General features: G+C 49.6%; 1 protein-coding gene across 2 annotated transcripts in view; it reads right to left on the minus strand.

The window, feature by feature from the left end:
* Positions 1-9,022, minus strand: part of ASAP3 (ArfGAP with SH3 domain, ankyrin repeat and PH domain 3) — a 67,541-nt gene extending 58,519 nt beyond the window's left edge. For both annotated transcript variants that reach the window (XM_050932508.1, XM_050932507.1), the window contains exon 1: positions 7,639-9,022. In XM_050932508.1, coding sequence (XP_050788465.1) covers positions 7,639-7,764 — 126 coding nt within the window. In that variant the 5' untranslated portion in view covers positions 7,765-9,022. The remainder of the gene's footprint in view (positions 1-7,638) is intronic.
* Positions 9,023-18,250: the final 9,228 nt, after the last annotated feature.

Consider the following 18,250-nt stretch of genomic DNA (forward strand, 5'->3'; position numbering starts at 1 on the left):
TAGAGAGGACAAAGCAGGATCCAGTGCCTAGCACAAAGCTAGCAGGCAGCAGGCTAGATACAGATCACACTGAAAGGGTGGGGGTGCTTAAAGGGATTGTAGCCTGCTCCTCCCCTACCAATATCATGCACTCCTACAGCGTTCAAGGCCCTAAATTTGACTCACTTTAACCATTTCACCTAATGTCTCTAACCTTAGTGGCTAAAACCCTGACTTTCCCCAATTAAGCCACACAAGACCTCCACTCCCGTGGCAGATATTAGCATCCCTTTTTTCCAGGTGGGGAAACCGAGGCACAAAGCCATTTAAGTGACTTGCCCAAAGTCACATAGTGAATTAATGGGAGAGCAGGGAACAGAACCACACACACGCCGTCTCCCTCCCCCGTGCACAACAGCTCCTCTCAAATCTTTTCTGCTATTAGTATGTCATCCTTAGAGCTGGCCGACAGTTAAAATACTGACTCCACTAAATCGAAACGTTTCAGGGATCATAACAATGTAATCAAAGCTTAGGCAGGGAATTGCCTGCACATGTCACTGTGACTTTTAGATTGTCTTTATACTAGAATTCAACAGTCAAAATATTTTGATTGAATAGAAAGTTGAAGTATTTTGACCTTTGCCAAACAAAACATTTACAATATTCCAAACCATAGGGTTTGGGCCATTTCACGTCATGGACGATACCACGATATCTGCTTTTCGGGCTCATTGGGGATACGAATCTAAAATCCTGGATTTTCCACAGCAGGAGAATTCCATTTTTCAACCAGCTTTAATTATACGTTCAAGTCCGTTTCAAGGAGAGGTCGAGAGGTACGCTGGGTTCCCAGCCAGCAACACCTCTAGTCCATTGATACAAAAATTTCCTAGAGCTTTTCTAGTCTCTCCTGGGTTTTGAGTCCTCTCTGTAATGCTCAGACAGGGTCACGGGAAGATCCCCTTTCCAAGACAAGCCCCAGAACTCTTGTGCTTGGATTTCTGGGCAAAGACTCTGCTGGGATTTTCTGTTCATTTTCCTTGGTCTCCTCACAGCCCAGCGTGATAAATAGGGCCCTACCAAATTCACGGCTGTGAAAAACGCATCACGGACCGTGAAATCTGATATCCCCCATGAAATCTGGTCTTTTGTGTACTTTTATCCTATAATATAGGACAGAACAATGGAGTAATGGTGACAGAACAAGGAGCAATGGTCTCAAGTTCCAGTGGGGGAGGTTTAGGTTGGATATTAGTAAAAACTTTTTCACTAGGAGGGTGGTGAAGCACTGGAATGGGTTCCCTAGGGAGGAGGTGGAATCTCCTTCCTTGGAGGTTTTTAAGGTCAGGCTTGACAAAGCCCTGGCTGAGATGATTTAGTTGGGGATTGGTCCTGCTTTGAGCAGGGGGTTGGACTAGATAACCTCCTGAGGTCCCTTCCAACCCTGATATTCTATGATTCAGTCCTGGCTACCTAGAACCAGCCAAGCCCTCCACAGGACTATGGAGCAGGGAGCCAGGAGAGGACCCTGCCTCATTCAGGGGTGAAGACACTGTAAGGGAGCCCTCTTTTTTTCTGTGTAAGCCAGCCAGCATTCACAGCGCTGCAGCACTCATCACAGGACTTACCCTCAGCATCTTGTCCGCTGGAACGATGCTAGGGAGCGAGCGGTGGTGTGTGTATAGCAGTGAACAGAGGAAAGTGCGGGGGGATTTGTTACAGCATTGTGTTTTAGTGTTTCCGTTGATCTCAACCCTTTCTTTCCTATCGAGCCTTTGTTCCCTGTCCCCAGTAACATCCCCAGTGTTATACTGCTCTTTTTGAGGATGGTATTTCATTGGCTGGGGTTTGTATTAATGTATTGTGGTGTTGGGATAGCGGGTGATATTCCCGGTGACCAGAGTAGCTGCATTAGTCATTTTCCCAAGGCACAGTACCTCTTGTGCTGTCAGCACAGAGAGGAGTCAGCTTGCGTGGAGGCACCAGGCACCAAAAGAAAGACCCCCCCCAGGACCCAGCCCATGTAAGGAGTAGGGAGAAGCCACTCTGATTATCAGCCATTGGGGAGGAGGTTTGAGCCATGCATCGGAGGAGGGGCTACACCATTATTCCAGGTCCCAAAGAGTCCTTTGCAAGAGGAGGGATGTTAGCCCTAGTCAGGTTGCATCTTGTTTACCTTCTGCCTATGTAGATCCTGCCCTTCATCGCTGCTAATGCTAAGCTTCAGCCAGTCACCTGTAAAAGTCAGGAAGGGAATTTCTTTCCTCTGTGTATTGTTCTTCCCTCCCCGATTCCTCTGAAGCGTGGGGTGGGGTAGGATAGCTCAGTGGTTTGAGCATTGGCCTGCTAAACCCAGGGTTGCGAGTTCAATCATTTAGGGATCTGGGGCAAAAATCTGTCTGGGGATTGGTCCTGCTTTGAGCAGGGGGTTGGACTAGATACCTCCTGAGGTCCCTTCCAACCCTGAGATTCTACCATCAGAGACAGCTGTAGCTGAGATGGGCTACTGGTTGGGGTGGGGTGGTGCTGATAATTCTCCCTCTCAGGTGCTTGGCTGGTGAGTCTTGCTCAGGGTCTCAGTGATTGCCATGTTCGGGCCTGGGAAGGAATTTTCCCCCAGGTCAGATGATCAGGGACCTTGGGGATTTTTTTTGCCTTCCTCATGGGGTGCAGGTCACTTGCCAGGCTCATCTGGGTATATCCCACCAAATCAAGGCCCTGCCATTGCAGGGCCTCGTGCACTGGTGCACCTCCATCCCTTCTGTTCTCTGCCTGTAACATGTAACAGTCTACTCTCATGGGAGAGACTAGCATTCCTCAAACTGGGGGTTCTGACCCAAAAGAGAGTTGTAATGTGGGGGGTCTGAAAGATTATTGTAGGGGGGTCGCAGTATTGCCACCCTTACTTTTGCTCTGCGTGGCCGGAGAGCAGGCAGCACCTTGCCAGCAGCCGCGCAGAAGTAAAGGTGGCAATACCATACCATGCCACCCCGACTTCTGCACTCCTGACTCCAGAGCTGGGTTCGGACTCCTACAGTAACAACCCCATGAAATTTCAGACTTAAATATCTGAAATCATGAAATTTACAATTATTTATAATCTGACCGTGAAATTGACCAAAATGGACCGTGAATTTGGCAGGGCCCTAGTGATCAATCACAGCCCCACACAATGTATGCTGACATCCAGCTCCCCCAACACAGTGGCCTGGACCTTCTCCTCTGGAGCCACAGCTCCACCATGTAAGCCTGAAGACGCCACCTAGCTTCCCCTGCGGCGGTAACTTCTACACCTGGATTCTGACCGTGTTCTCCTACACAACAGCGCTGGGAGCTCGATAGATTTCGGGGACTAAGGAGGGTCGGGCCTGGCCGGTACTTGAATGAGAGACCAAGGCAGAGCCAGGGTCCTGCAAGAAACCATGTAGGCCATTCAACAGATCCTCTCAGCACAGGCTCCACGCACTTGACTGGCGAGGGGATGTTTTTGAAAGACGCTTCCTTTTTCTCTTCCCCAGACCCCTGCACCTCCCTATAGCTAGGGACAGCTCTAGGAATTTTGCCACCCCAAGCACGGCAGGCAGGCTGCCTTCCACGGCTTGCCTGCCGACAGTCTTCTGGTCCCGCGGCTTCGGCAGACCTCCTGCAGGCGAAGCCACGGGACCAGCGGTCCCTCCGCAGACAAGCGGCTGAGGGAAGCCTGCCTGCCGCCCTCGCAGCGCCAGCAGAGTGCTCCCCGCGGCTTGCCGCCCCAAGCACGCGTTTGGCGTGCTGGGGCCTGGAGCCGCCCCTGCCCATAGCCTGGCAGCCTGGTGCCCACACTGCCCAACCGCGAAGCAGGGACTGTGCTGTGGGGAGAGGGAGAGAGAGAGAGAGAGAGAGAGAGAGAGAGAGAGAGTCTCTGTACAATTCTTTCCCCGTATTGAAGGCAGGCGGAGTCGACAGAGCTCAACCCTGTGTCTGGATGCTGATAGATCAGAGTCATTTGGAAATACCTGCTCCCTGCTAACTATGGTCCAGTGAGGATCCCCCTCCCACCGCTCTCCAAAACACCCTTCCCCAGGGACAGACCTTCTCCCCTCAGAATCCCCCTTCTAGAGCTCCACTCCCCACCGCAGGCAACACAAACTGAGCCCTTTATATAGTCAGTTGAGTTTTCAGAGACAAAGCAGCAGCAACCACTGCTCATGCCCTCACTATGGCCCTCCACAAGGGACTCCACACAGGCAGACCCCTGACCAGCTGACACTAGTGGGGGCTTGGGGTGGGGTGAAGGTGTCACACGAGGCATCACCAGCAGGATGGGGGCCCTACAATCCTACAAATAGCTCTGCAGGCAAGTAACATGCAACGTGTCCCACTCAACTCAGTCCCACATGCAAGCAATTGCAGCATCAAAGCCCATGCTTCCCTCTGGGGCTGGCTTCCTCCTTGCTTATGGGGAATGAGAGCATTTGTGTCTAACTGGAATCCCGGTTCCTTTACCCTTCCTTCTCTGCAGCACGTGCACCCCTGGGACATGGGGTTTATCACAAGCTAATGGCAGAGGGTGGGGGAGAAAATCATCCTGTGGGATCCCCTTGTTAAAATATTGGCAGCCTATCACTGCCCCAAGGCAGCCTCTGGCCAGCTGTGGGAGAGAGAAGAGATGCAAAGCAGATTTACTGAGCTAGAATGTATTACACTATTAGTTGGAGAGTTTTCTCCAGGGCCAGTGTGTGATGAGCTAGTCACAATACATAAAAGTAAATTAAGTCTCAGAACAGGGTGGGCGGGGGAGGAATGGATGTGTGAGGAGCTGGACAGAATGACCCAAATGTACATAGGACATCGAGCCATTGATCACAGCTCTCAATGCCAGACCCTGTGTCTGCAGCCCCACACGTGCTAGAACAGAGGTTGGGATTCTCACAGGGAGCCACAGGGGATCTGGCACGGGTAGGGGGCACCTGCGTGACTGTTACTCGACACTGACAGCCGCTCCCATTCTTCACGAACACAAATCAGTGACTGTTGAGTTTCCTTTTCCAGTGAGTGACTTTAAATTTCATCACAAGCTAATGGAGTTGGCTTTTTGCTTGTAAGATGGGGGGGAAGCGAGGGGAGCAGTTAACTCTAGCATCCTGGCCAGATTTGCGTCAGTTTATTCTGAATTTCTTCCCAGCTATTCCAACTGGGAAAAAAGCATTCGTCACTTCCCTCTTCCTAAGGATCGGGATGGGAGAGCTTACAATCCACAAATTCAATGAATCTACACACACACCCCCCACCCCCATAAAGATTGTTAAAGCACTTATGGGCAAAAGACACCATATACCATAAGATACTGTCCCTGGAAGTAACAGAACTTGAGGAAGCAAGATGACGGCAAATGACCATTCAATGCCTCCTAGCCAGACCAAGCCACGTGGCAGCTCCCATCTCAGCCTCCGTAGTGTCACTTATACCACCAAGACATGGCAGGGAAATGGGGTCCCTTTCTTCCCATCGGGCTTGATCCGAGTCCCATTGAAGTCAATGACAGTCTTTCCGTTGACTTTAATGGACGTCGGCTCAGGTCTCAAAGGAAGAGCTGTGGGATCCTTTGGAACCAGCCGTCGGAGAAGCCAGACTACGCCAGGCAGTGCCCGCAAAGGGTACGTCTACACTGCAGCTGGAAGCGTGCTTCCTGGCTCAGGCAGACAGACACATGGGAGGTCTGCTCCATACTCCCGTGCTCCAAATAGCAGCATAGCTAGGGGTAGGATGGATGCCAGCTCGGGCTAGCCGCCTGAATACAAACTCGCCCATACCCCCTGGGTATGCACTTGGGATGCCAGCCTGAGCCTCCACCATCCTAGTTTCAGATGCAATAGGTCTGATCTATCATACAGAGGGAGGAAGGGGGTCTGGAGTAACCCCTACACTGATCCAGCTGCAGGATCCAGCCCCAGTTCCTCAAGTCCATTCCTTCTGCCATGAGGACTCAGCAAAATGCACAGGCCCAGCTGCAAATTGCCCTTATTCAAAACATATACGCTACAGCATTCCTGGGGATGGTGCAAAACCCGCACCATCCCCAGCAGTTGGAACAGCAGTTCCAGCAGTTGGAACTGTTACCGTAGCAGAATTCTGTCTGGTTCTTAACCCGAAAGATACAAGAGCAACTCAAATTCCATCCCAGAACTGTGATAAGTTTACCGAGGGGATGGTATGATGGGATAGCCTGATTTTGGCAATTAATTGATCTTTGACTATTATAGGTAAGTATGGCCAGTGGCCTGTGATGGGATATTAGATGGGGTGGGATCTGAGTCACCACAGAGAATTCTTTCCTGGGTGTCTTGCCCACATGCTCAGGGTTTAGCTGATCACCATATTTGGGGTGGGAAGGAATTTCTTCCCGGGCAGATTGGTAGAGGCCCTGGGGGATTTTCACCTTCCTCTGCAGCATGGGGCACGGGTCACTTGCTGGAGGATTTTCTGCACCTTGAGGTCTTTAAACCATGATTTGAGGACTTCAATAGGTCAGACATAGGTCAGGGGTTTGATACAGGAGTGGGTGGGTGAGATTCTGCAGCCTGCCTTGTGCAGGAGGTCAGAGTAGTCAGTCATAATGGTCCCTTCTGACCTTAAAGTCTATGAGTCTATTCGGTACAAAAAAAGCTTTTATAAAAAACCAAGCAGGATCTGAAAGATTTCTGTGATTTTATTTCTTAAAATTCCCAGAGAAATGATAATTTCAAAACAAGTAAAGCCTCTCTGCAGACACCACAATCCACACACTTCATGGCACGAAGAACCCGAAAATGAAACTGACCATAAACAGACGATACTTCCCTGATTTTGTCTATTTGGGCCTGAACTCTTTCAACCCACACGCTTAACTTTGAACGTATAAACATCTCCATTGAAAAAATAAAATCAACGCGATTACTTGCAAGCCGAACGTGAAGCACGTGCATAAGTGTTTTGCAGGATCGGGGCCTTGTATATGCTCTTTAGAGAAGGCACAATGTCTTTTTAGACTTATGGACAGTATATCCATGAAAAGAGGGTGGTTTGGGGGTGGGTCTCTATGTGCTGCTGTTATATAGATGATTCATTTCCCATAGTCCAAATTGGAGGTACAACTCCCCCCCCCCCCCAGCATAAACAGGGAAAACCACAATAGACTGTAAATTTGTTATTTTTCAATAATCGAAGGCGCTGTTAGTAGTCAACAGCGGGACATGCATTTGTTTTAAGTGTGGAGTTTTGTTTTTCCAACCAAGAGCATCTTTCACAAGCCTGGTGGGCTCCCCTAGCTAGTTTCAGTGGCCAGAGTAAGGAAATGAACCACAGAGCACCGATCACACAACCAGAGGCATCTCACTCGCTCAGATGGCCAGGTTGTCAAACCATTTAGCAAGATCTTAACAGACTCTAAAGCGCCTTGTCTGTAAGAGAAATCACGTCGGATTTTAGCAAAGATGGCAAGAAAAAGGTCAAGGGGGTGGGGGGAAAGAGGCACAAGGAACAGCTCCAAGCTGCCTCCTGCAGTAACAATACCTACCACAACACAAAGGGAGATACCCCCCCCCCCCCATCAACAGAAGGTGAAGAAAGCGCCTAATTCCCACTATCAAGAGAGAGAACCCCGCCAGGACACCACTCCCCCCAACTGCCCTCACTCACCTCCTCCAGCACCGCCACGGCCCCCCTGCACTTCTGCATTTTGGAGGAGAAGGTCGAAGCCGCCGGGGAGTTCAGGTCTTCAGAAGTCACCGCCAGGAACTCCGACACGCTGATCTGCTCAGGCATGTTGGAGGATGTTGCCCTGCGACCGGGGGTGACTGGAAACTCATCCAACGGCAAAGGGGACGGGGGAGAAGGGCTGAGGGGCAGAACCGGGGGAGGGGACGGGACGGGCAGAGAGAGAGTCTTGCACCACTTTGGTCAATTTCACATCGCAGCGGCTGCTCTCCCTGCGCAATTGACTAGAGACGCCCAGGAGCTCTCTGGCAAGTTTCTGTCTCCTGCTCCCTCCCTCCCTGCAGAGGATTTCATTGCAATCACGTGGGGATATTGTTACACAGCCAATGCATATATGCCTGCAAGCTCGGATTTTTGGCCAAGAGCCTGTTAAAGGAAAAGTGCATCCAATTCCCCCCCGGGTCTCCCCCCCCGCATCAGTGCAAACTGAGGGAGGGAGACGCAGGCCTGGAGAGGTGGCTGTTACCTCTGCTTTTCCTGTCTTGTATAGGTGTCATGCATTCCCTACCCATTAAAAGATGCTGCTTGCCGCTCTAGGCGGCTGTTAATGATCAGTCATTAGTATCCTTATGGGCAGCAGAATCCCCATTATCGCCTGCCCTTCCTGTACGCAGAAGCTAAAATCCTTTCTCTCCCCAGTCAAGTGTCTTTCTTCTGCCCTGCACAAAGTCGCCTTAAAGCTTTTGATCTCAACTGATGTTAAGCAGATAAAGTTGGGGGAGGGACGGGGGGGAGAGCAATAACCCAGGACCAGATGAAAGAAGCCAGAGTCCCGGAGAGAAAACCCTTTTCGACTCCTCCCCTCAAAGACAGAGCATGTTACACTCTGCTGAGTGTGGGAAAAGAAACAGCCCAGGTCAGGCACTAGGGAGGCTGTCATGGACTTCTCATTATGTTGCATATGACAGGGCTTAGTCACTGATCGGGAAGATTGCTGGCCAGGTCCTGGTGTAATCTGCAGTACTTTAACACCATAGTGTTACTCTTTCTCTGAGGCTCTTTCCCACATTTTATGATTGTTTATTTATATTAGTTTAGTGCCCCAGTGCTCCAGCTGCAGTCAGGGTCCCAGCTATACACATAGGCCTGAAGCCTGCAAAGACTTAATAACACACATGCTGAACTTTGTACACAGCGAGTAGTCCCACAGAAGTCAACAATATTACAGTAGAACAGGGGTAGGCAACCTATGGCCCGGGTGCCGAAGGCGGCACACGAGCTGATTTTCAGTGGGACTCACACTGCCCGGGTCCTGGCCACCGGTCCGGGGTGGCTCTGCATTTTAATTTAATTTTAAATGAAGCTTCTTAAACATTTTAAAAGCCTTATTTACTTTATAACTAAACTATTGTTGTATGTATATTATAGACTTATAGAGAGCGACCTTCTAAAAACGTTAAAATGTATGACTGGCACGTGAAACCTTAAATTCGAGTGAATAAATGAAGATTTGGAACATCACTTCTGAAAGTTTGCCGACCCCTGCAGTAGAACCTCAGAGGTAGGAACACCAGAGGTATGGACTGACCGGTCAAGCACACCTCCTTTGGAACTGGAAGTACACAAATCAGGCAGCAGCAAAGACCCCCAAAAGGCAAATACTGTACAGCCCACTATGGTATTACACATAAAATACTAAAAACATAAAGGGACAGTTTAAAAAAAAAAAAGATTTGACAAGGCAATGAACCTGTTTCTGTGCTTGTTTCATTTAAATGAAGATGGTTAAAAGCAGCGTTTTTCTTCTGCACAGTCAAAGTTCAAAGCTGTACTGTCGATGGTCAGTTGCAAACTTTTGAAAGAACCACCATAATGTTTTGTTCAGGGTTACAAACAACCTTCATTCCTGAGGGGTCCGGAACTCTGAGGTTCTACTGTTCTCGCTGTGAGAAGAAGTGTTCCTTTGCATGCATGGGGTCCTGGGGAGAGAGTCCCTGCCCCAAAGTGTTTTTAAGATTAATAGAGAAGACAGGAGTATTACCCCGTTTCATAGCTAGGGAAGCGTGAAACAGACAGATCAAGTGAATGCCTCAAGCCACACACAGAGTCTGTGGAAATGGAACAACAAGGAATTGAACCCACTGCTCTGAGCCTTAACCACCAGCTGGTCCTTCCTCTCCTTGGGATAAGATAAGCAATGACTTTATGCTCGGCTCTGTACGCAGGCACTCTCTGCCCCTGGGAGGTCAGAGTCTAAATCAAATCCAGCTGGCAGAGATCTGGTTTCTAGGAGACACATGCTGAAGGCCCAAAGGGAAAGCAGCTTTTTATGGCTGTGTTTTGTGTTTTAATGCTATACTTGGCGGTTTAACTTTGAAAAGAGCCACCGGAGAAGTGAGAGTCAAGGTGGGATTTGAATGATGAAAACGGGGGTTGTTTGGGGGATAAAAAGGGGCTGGGGGACAGCATGAGACAGGCTTGAAGACAACAGCAGGAGGAGAGGAGTAATAACCAGGAGCGGCGCCAGGGTTTTTGGCGCCCTGGGCGGGAGTCCTTCTGTGTTCCTGGCTGGCGGCAATTCAGCAACCGGGGGGGTCCTTCCACGCTCCCGGTCTTCGGGGCACTTCAGCGGTGGGTCCCGGAGTGTGGAAGGACCCCTCGCCACCAAATTTCCACCGAAGACCCGGAGCACGGAAGGACCCCCTGCTGCCGAATTGCTGCCGAGGGCGGCAAAATGCCGCCCCCCCAAATCCTGGCGCCCTAGGTGACCACCTAGGTTGACTAAATGGAAGCGCCGGCCCTGGTAATAACCCTTCATTTGAAGGGCTTAGCTACACGGGGAAATTGACCAGAGAAATGCCCTCTTTGGCCAATATTCTGGAACAACTCTAGCACTTTAAATTCACACGCTACCTTATTTCAGAGTAACTTCCTTGTGTAGCTAAGCCCTTATAAAGGAAGGTTAATAGCATTATCCCCACTGTACAGAGGGGGAAACTGAGGCACAGAGTCCCCACCACCAACACCACCACCAAGATGACCTAGGAAGTCAGTGGCAGAGCCAGCCCTAAACCCCAGGTCCAATGAGTCTGAGTGCCGTGCCCTGGCCAGGCTGCACTTACTAAACCATCGCTAAGTAACCTGCAACTTTATAAAGATGAAGTTTACAAAGGACTTCAGCGGAGTTGGGAAATAAAGGGCAGGAGGGCCCAGAGCCAAAGCTATTTAGGCTCCTAACTTCAACTGAGCCTAACTCCCCTTGTGGATCTGAGCCAAGGCGAATAAGAGCCACCTTATAGCCAGAGCTCAGTACAAGCCACAGTGTCGCAACACGGACCCCCGCCGTGGAAATCGAACCAAGACCTGGAATCACATAGCAGTGGCAGTAGCTCTGGTTCCAGAAGGAGGGGCTTCTCCATCCTGTATGGCTTCAGACTCTTCAGCCCTGGGTCTCACGGGTCCCCTTGGCCACAAAAATGGCCTGGAAGGGCCTAGCACTTCGACAGCCCCCATAACAATATATTGCACTGTCCCACCGTGGGCAGTGGTTAACTAACAAAGTCTCCCAATACCCCACTGAGGGGAGAAAGGATATGGCCTCACATAAATGCTTTAGGAATACAGAACATTGCAAAAATGCAGCCTTCTCTGGGGTGGAGCATGGCAGCCATTTAACAGCCTGCACCAGAGCTACACAGCAATTTGGGTCAGGAAATGAAGGAGGAGCCCATCTCCAGAAGAAACTGCAGTGGAGAAATCAGGGCATCGAGATGTAATTACCCATGTTGGTATTGGCTGAGACACCAGGGTTAACACCTTTGCTCCTAGGAAAAGTGCTTCACTGGCCATGAATGTTTTATAATGAGAGTCAGAGTTGCTAGAATGGATCAAAAAGTCATTCTGATACCGCATCTCTCGCCCCCACACACCGTACGGTCAGAAAACCGGGTGTGTGGGGAAATACACACTGTTCAGGAAGTTTAAAATCAATAGAAAACAGTTCCAAAGACTCGAACCTGACATGGCTTGTGACCATTAGCAGGGGAGCAGCAAGCCCAGTGCTAGAACGTGCTGCCAAGCTATGTGGCAGGGGATAATACCCTCTGTTCTCAGGGTAGTTCCCATCTGTGCCCAGCCTCCAGAGAGTGAGCAGTGATGTCCTGGCGCATATGACAAAGGCACATGGTCTGAGCCCAGAACTAGGAGCCAGGAAGTCCTGAGTGCGAATCCCAGGAATGCTGATTCCTGCTCCCTCTGGAAGTCACTTCTCCTGTCTGCCTGCATTCCCTCACCGGCACCATGGCAAAGACAATAGTAATAACAGGATGATGAGCTGGTTGGGCTGTATGTACACCGCTGCCCTCTACTGGAGAGAATCAGGGCTGCTTACATATGCATCAAAGACCCAAGCTGGCTAGTGAAGATTCTCCTTTAGTTCAGGTAGAAGCACCCTATGGTTTTAGAGCAGGAGGAAGGGAGTTCTGACCCCACTGCTGCCTGGACACGCTCAGTGGTCTGGATAGCCTATGTCATGTTGAGAAATAACAGCTGGTTAAATGGGTTCTCTCTGCCCTTTGCTGTGACTTTTTGTTCTTTTCATAGTGACCTCTCTGGGCCTCGGCCGTGGAGAGCTGGGGGACGCAATGCTGCCATCAGAAAGCAAACAGGTTGCTGATCCTGATCAGCAGCACAGGAATGTTGGTGGGCCGGTGGGAGGGGGGGGAGCAGATGACCAAATTCACCTCTGCGATACCTCCTCTTGAAAGCAATGGAGTTGCACCAAGGCTGAATTTGCCCCATTCTGCTCTACAAAGCTTCTAAAGTCAGGTTTATCCCAGAGATTTATGCAGCGAGATCAAATGCATGAATTAATGGGGCCCTGTGACCAACAGAGGTCCCCCAGTTTGCAACAAAGACACCCCACCCCTTCATAAAAACAACCATACATGAGCAAGATAGAGCCAGGCGGAAGGTCCTGCTTCTGTCCTTCACCTTGTGCCTCACTTGCTGTGGATCCAGCCTGGGTGGTGGTATTAATGGGCACTGGCTCCCCCCGTTTTGAGGAGCCTGCTGCCCCCGACACTATCAAAAGGGGTTGGAGGGACACGGCATCGGGAAGTCATTTGGCGGGATCAGAGGGCACAATGATGAAATTAAATGTAGCGAAATAAGATGCGATGGAATGGATAAGACGGAGTCCGTCTGGGCAAAAATCACGCTGGGTAAAAAAGCAACTAGAGCTTCCCCTGAGATAGTGCTTGGGGTGTGCTACAGACCGCCGGGATCGGATTGGGATATGGATAGAGACCTCTTTAATGTCTTTAGTGAAGTAAACACAAAGGGGAACTGTGTGATTATGGGGGACTTCAACTTCCCGGATATAGACTGGAGGACGAGTACTTGCACGAATAATAGGGGTCAGATTTTTCTGGATGTGATTGCGGATGGATTTCTTCATCAAGTAGTTGAAGCACCTACTAGAGGGGATGCCATTTTAGACTTGGTGTTGGTGAGCAGTGAGGACCTTGTAGAAGAAATGGTGGTAGGGGACAACCTTGGTTCGAGTGATCATGAGCTGATTCAGTTCAAACTAGATGGAAGGATAAACAAATGTAGATCTGCGATTAGGGTTTTTGACTTCTCGAGGGCTAATTTTAAAGAGTTAAGGAAATTAGTTAGGGAAGTGGATTGGACGGAGGAATTAGTGGATTTAAATGTGGAGGAGGCCTGGAATTACTTTAAGTCACAGCTGCGGAGACTGTCGGAAGCCTGCATCCCGAGAAAGGGGAAAAGAACCATGGGCGGGAGTTGCAGGCCAAACTGGATGAGCAAGCAACTCAGAGAGGGGATTAGACAAAAGCGGAAAGCTTACAGGGAGTGGAAGGAAGGCAGGATCAGTAAAGAAAGCTACCTTGCTGAGGTCAGAACATGTAGGGATAAGGTGAGGAAGGCTAAAAGCCGCATTGAACTGGAACTTGCAAAGGGAATCAAAACCAATAGTAAAAGGTTCTACAGCCACATAAATAAGAAGAAAACAAAGAAAGAAGAAGTGGGGCCGCTATACACTGAGGATGGAATGGAGGTTAAGGATAACCTAGGCATGGCCCAACATCTAAACAAGTACTTTGCCTCGGTTTTTAATAAGACTAGTGAGGAACCTTGCGATGATGGAGGGATGATAAACGGGAATGTGGATATGGAAGTGGATATTACTGCAACTGAGGTAGAGGCCGTACTTGAACAGCTCGATGGGTCGAAGTCGGAGGGCCCGGACAATCTCCACCCGAGGATATTAAAGGAACTGGCGCGTGAAATTGCGAGCCCGTTAGCGAGAATTTTTAAGCGATCGATAATCTCGGGTGTTGTGCCGTATGACTGGAGGATTGCTAATGTAGTTCCTATTTTTAAGAAAGGGAAAAAGAGTGATCTGGGTAATTATAGGCCTGTTAGCTTGACGTCTGTAGTATGTAAGGTCTTGGAAAAAATTTTAAGAGAGAAAGTAGTTAAGGACATAGAGGTCAATGGTAATTGTGACGAATTGCAACACGGATTTACTAAAGGTAGATCGTGCCAAACCAATCTGATCTCCTTCTTTGAGAAGGTGACGGATTACTTAGATAAAGGAAATGCGGTAGATATAATTTACCTAGATTTCAGTAAGGCGTTCGACACGGTTCCGCACGGGGAGCTGTTAGTTAAATTGGAAAAGCTGGGAGTGAATATGAAAGTTGTAAGGTGGATAAGGAACTGGTTAAAGGGGAGACTCCAGAGGGTCGTATTGAAAGGTGAACTGTCGGACTGGAAGGAGGTCACCAGTGGAGTCCCTCAAGGATCGGTTTTGGGACCGATCTTATTTAACCTTTTTATTACTGACCTTGGCACAAAGAGCGGGAATGTGCTAATAAAGTTCGCGGATGACACGAAGCTGGGGGGTATTGCTAACACGGAGAAGGACAGGGATGCTATTCAAGAAGATCTGAACCACCTTGTAAACTGGAGTAATAGAAATAGGATGAAATACAATAGTGAAAAGTGCAAGGTCATGCATTTAGGAACTAATAATAAGAATTTTGGATATACGTTGGGGGCGCATCAGTTGGAAGCGACGGAAGAAGAGAAGGACCTTGGGGTACTGGTTGATAGCAGGATGACTATGAGTCGCCAATGTGATACGGCTGTTAAAAAAGCAAATGTGATTTTGGGATGCATCAGGCGGGGTATTTCCTGCAAGGATAAGGAGGTGTTAGTACCGTTGTATACGGCGTTGGTGAGACCCCATCTGGAATACTGTGTGCAGTTCTGGTGTCCCATGTTCAAGAAGGATGAATTCAAACTGGAACAGGTTCAGAGACGGGCTACGAGGATGATCCGAGGAATGGAAAAACTGCCTTATGAAAGGAGACTCAAAGAGCTTGGCTTGTTTAGCCTGGCCAAAAGAAGGCTGAGGGGGGATATGCTCGCCCTATATAAATATATCAAGGGGGTTAACGTTAGGGAGGGAGAGGAATTATTTAAGTTTAGTACTAATGTAACCACGAGGACGAATGGGTATAAACTGGATATTAGGAAGTTTAGGCTTGAAATTAGACGAAGGTTTCTGACCATTAGGGGAGTGAAGTTCTGGAATAGCCTTCCGAGGGAAGTAGTAGGGGCAAAAGACTTTCCTGGCTTTAAGACAAAGCTTGATAAGTATATGGAGGGGATGTTATGATAGGATCGTTAATTTGGGCAATTGATCTTGAACTACCACCAGACAGGTCTGCTCAATGGTCTGCGGGGAGATGTTGCATGCGATGGGTACTGAGTTGCTGCGGAGAACTCCTTCTTGGGTGCTGGCTGGTGACTCTTGCCCACATGCTCAGGGTTTAGCTGATCGCCATATTTGGGGTCGGGAAGGAATTTTCCTCCAGGGCGGATTGGCAGGTGCCCTGGAGGTTTTTCGCCTTCCCCTGCAGCGTGGGGCACGGGTCGCTTGCTGGTGGTGTCTCTGCAGCTTGAGGTCTTCAAACCATTTTTGAGGATTTCAAAAACTCAATCCTGGGATAGGGGTTGTATAAAATTGGATGGGTGGGGTTCTGTGGCCTGCCTTGTGCAGGAGGTCAGACTAGATGATCAGATTGGTCCCTTCTGACCTATGAGTCTATGAGTCTATGAGGGAGCTGTGTAGCGTGCGTTCCTGCCGCCCAGCAGAGCCAAGGAGGAAGGAGTCAGAGCTTTGACATTTGTTAATGAACCAAATGTCCCTGCTCCAGCCCACAGGAGAACTGGGCTCCCTGCCATCGAGCTCCATACTGCGGCGGGGGGGGAAGACACTGTCCGTAGCAGATCCTGCTGAATCACTTTCTAGCTGCACCGGCATCGGCCTGCAGCTTTCTCGCCCTGACTCACCAGCTTTCTGGGAAGGGATCATGGGACACAAAGGGTTGTGAAATGGGGGAAGGCGGGTGCCTGACTGTAATCAACAAGATGTCCCAAGCCCAGGTGTTTATCCCTCCCTTTTCAAATGACCAGGCCTCAGGTCCCTGTCTCAGCAAGCAGAACGGGCTGTGCTGAGCGAAGCAAACTTGGAAGGAGAGAACGTTTATAGAGCAAGAAACTGACGAGGGCTGGGTTGCTGTCCCTGCGGTTCCTCTGCTTTCCCTGAGCATGTTTGTGTTTGAAGAAGTGGGTTTGCTCCCTCTTCTGCTTTCCTCCACGGGCTTCCAGGGCTCTCTCGCCCCTTCTCTCCTGGCTGTCTCAGCCTGCTTCAGCAGCTCTTTGTATTGTAGCAATGCCTAAAAACCCCAACTGAGAACAGGGGCCCGTTGGGCCAGGCCCTGTACGTGCCCAAGAGACAGTCCCTGCCCCTGGAATCCTTCTGCTAGGGATTGCTGGTAGCAGAAAGGGCTGGGCTGAATTTCCTAGGTGCTACTGCTGAAAAATTAAACACCCAGAAACCTGGGAAACAATCTATACCACACTGGGAGCCCCTGCCCGGCCATAGCTCCCCACTCACAAGGGGTTTAAAAACAAACAACTTTATTGCGGGGGAGGAAGAGGAAGGATACATCGGGGAAAGCCAGCAATAAATAAATGAGCAACACCGATTAGGTAGGAGAACGAACACACACACACACATCCCCCTTTGCAATAGCCTCAATCCGAGTCCTCCTCTGGCAGCTCAGGCTCCGGCCCTGAAGGGAAATGCTGCCTGGGCTGTTTTGAGGGTCCTCGCACCAGGGATGTGATTGCAGCTGTACTTGCTGGGTTAGGAGGCCCACCCCAGTGTCCCTCTATGAGCTCATGCTGCTCTCTCCGGCTTTCTTAGCACCATCACCTGCCTGAGCTCTGACTCCAGCTTCCAAGCCACATGCTACCTTGGAGCTACCACTGCAAAGGCTTTGGAGAGAACTCAGGGGCCTGTAGACTGCTTAACAGAGTCCTTGTCCCTAGGAGGCAGTGGCATTCCCAGAGAGATTCAGCCCCATTCTCCTCTCTCTACTTACACTGTGTCTAGGCCAGGGGTAGGCAACCTATGGCACCGTGCCAAAGGCAGCACATGAGCTGATTTTCAGTGGCACTCACAGTGCCCGGGTCCTGGCTGGTCTAGGGGGCTCTGCATTTTAATTTAATTTTAAATGAAGCTTCTTAAGGTTTTCAAAATGTTTATTTACTTTACATACAACAATAGTTTAGTTATATATTATAGACTTATAGAAAGAGACCTACTAAAAATCTTAAGATGTATTACTAACACACAAAACCTTAAATTAGACTGAATAAATGAAGACTCAGCACATCACTTCTGAGAGGTTGCTGAGCCCTGGTCTAGGCACTGCTACCTATTTGTGTTGGAGCATGTTCTCTCTCAGGGTGACCTCTCACCCCAGGCACGTTCGGTACAGTTCTTTTGTCCCATCATTCCCAAAGACAGACAATAACATTATGTTGCCCCCAAAGTTAACACTTAACTGTATTTTGATCGAAATGCCCCATTCTGCCACATAACAAATGCAAATGAAGCTGGCCCAGTCACTCATTTCCCCTTGCTCACCAACAGATGGCAGCAGAGAGCACCCTTCCTGATGGCACCTCTGTCTGCCTAGGGTTCTCAAGCAGCTCTGAGCCGCTTTTCTGCCTGTTCACCAACAGGTGGCAATAGCAAACTCCCTACACTCTAGGGCTTCAGGCCGCAGGGCATACATCCTGAAAAACATAATGTAATGAGATAAATGCATGAAGGTGGAGAAACTGAGGCTCAGAGAGGGGAAGTGACTGGCCCCAGGTCACAAGCAAGTCAGTAGCAGGCGTAGAATTAGAACCCAGGTCTCAGTTCCATGCAGTATCCACAGGACACTTGCAGGCTCAGAGCTAGTCTGACGTCTGGCGTGCAGCACATAATCACTACGCTCCACCCATCTTCTCCTTGCCTTGGGGGTCCAGCCAGTGTCTTTTGCTGGAGGATTCATAGAAAATGCAAAGCAGCCGGTCTCCTCCCTTTGGGCCAGAATCTGATCTCAGCTCCACCAGTGCAATTCACGGTGTTCCAGCAGCGTAACTCAGAGACGACATGGCCGGCCATTGGCCCACAGGGCTAAGACTGTGCAAAGAAAGC

The sequence above is a fragment of the Gopherus flavomarginatus genome, chromosome 22, assembly GCF_025201925.1.
Source record: "Gopherus flavomarginatus isolate rGopFla2 chromosome 22, rGopFla2.mat.asm, whole genome shotgun sequence".
NCBI lineage: Eukaryota > Metazoa > Chordata > Testudines > Testudinidae > Gopherus > Gopherus flavomarginatus.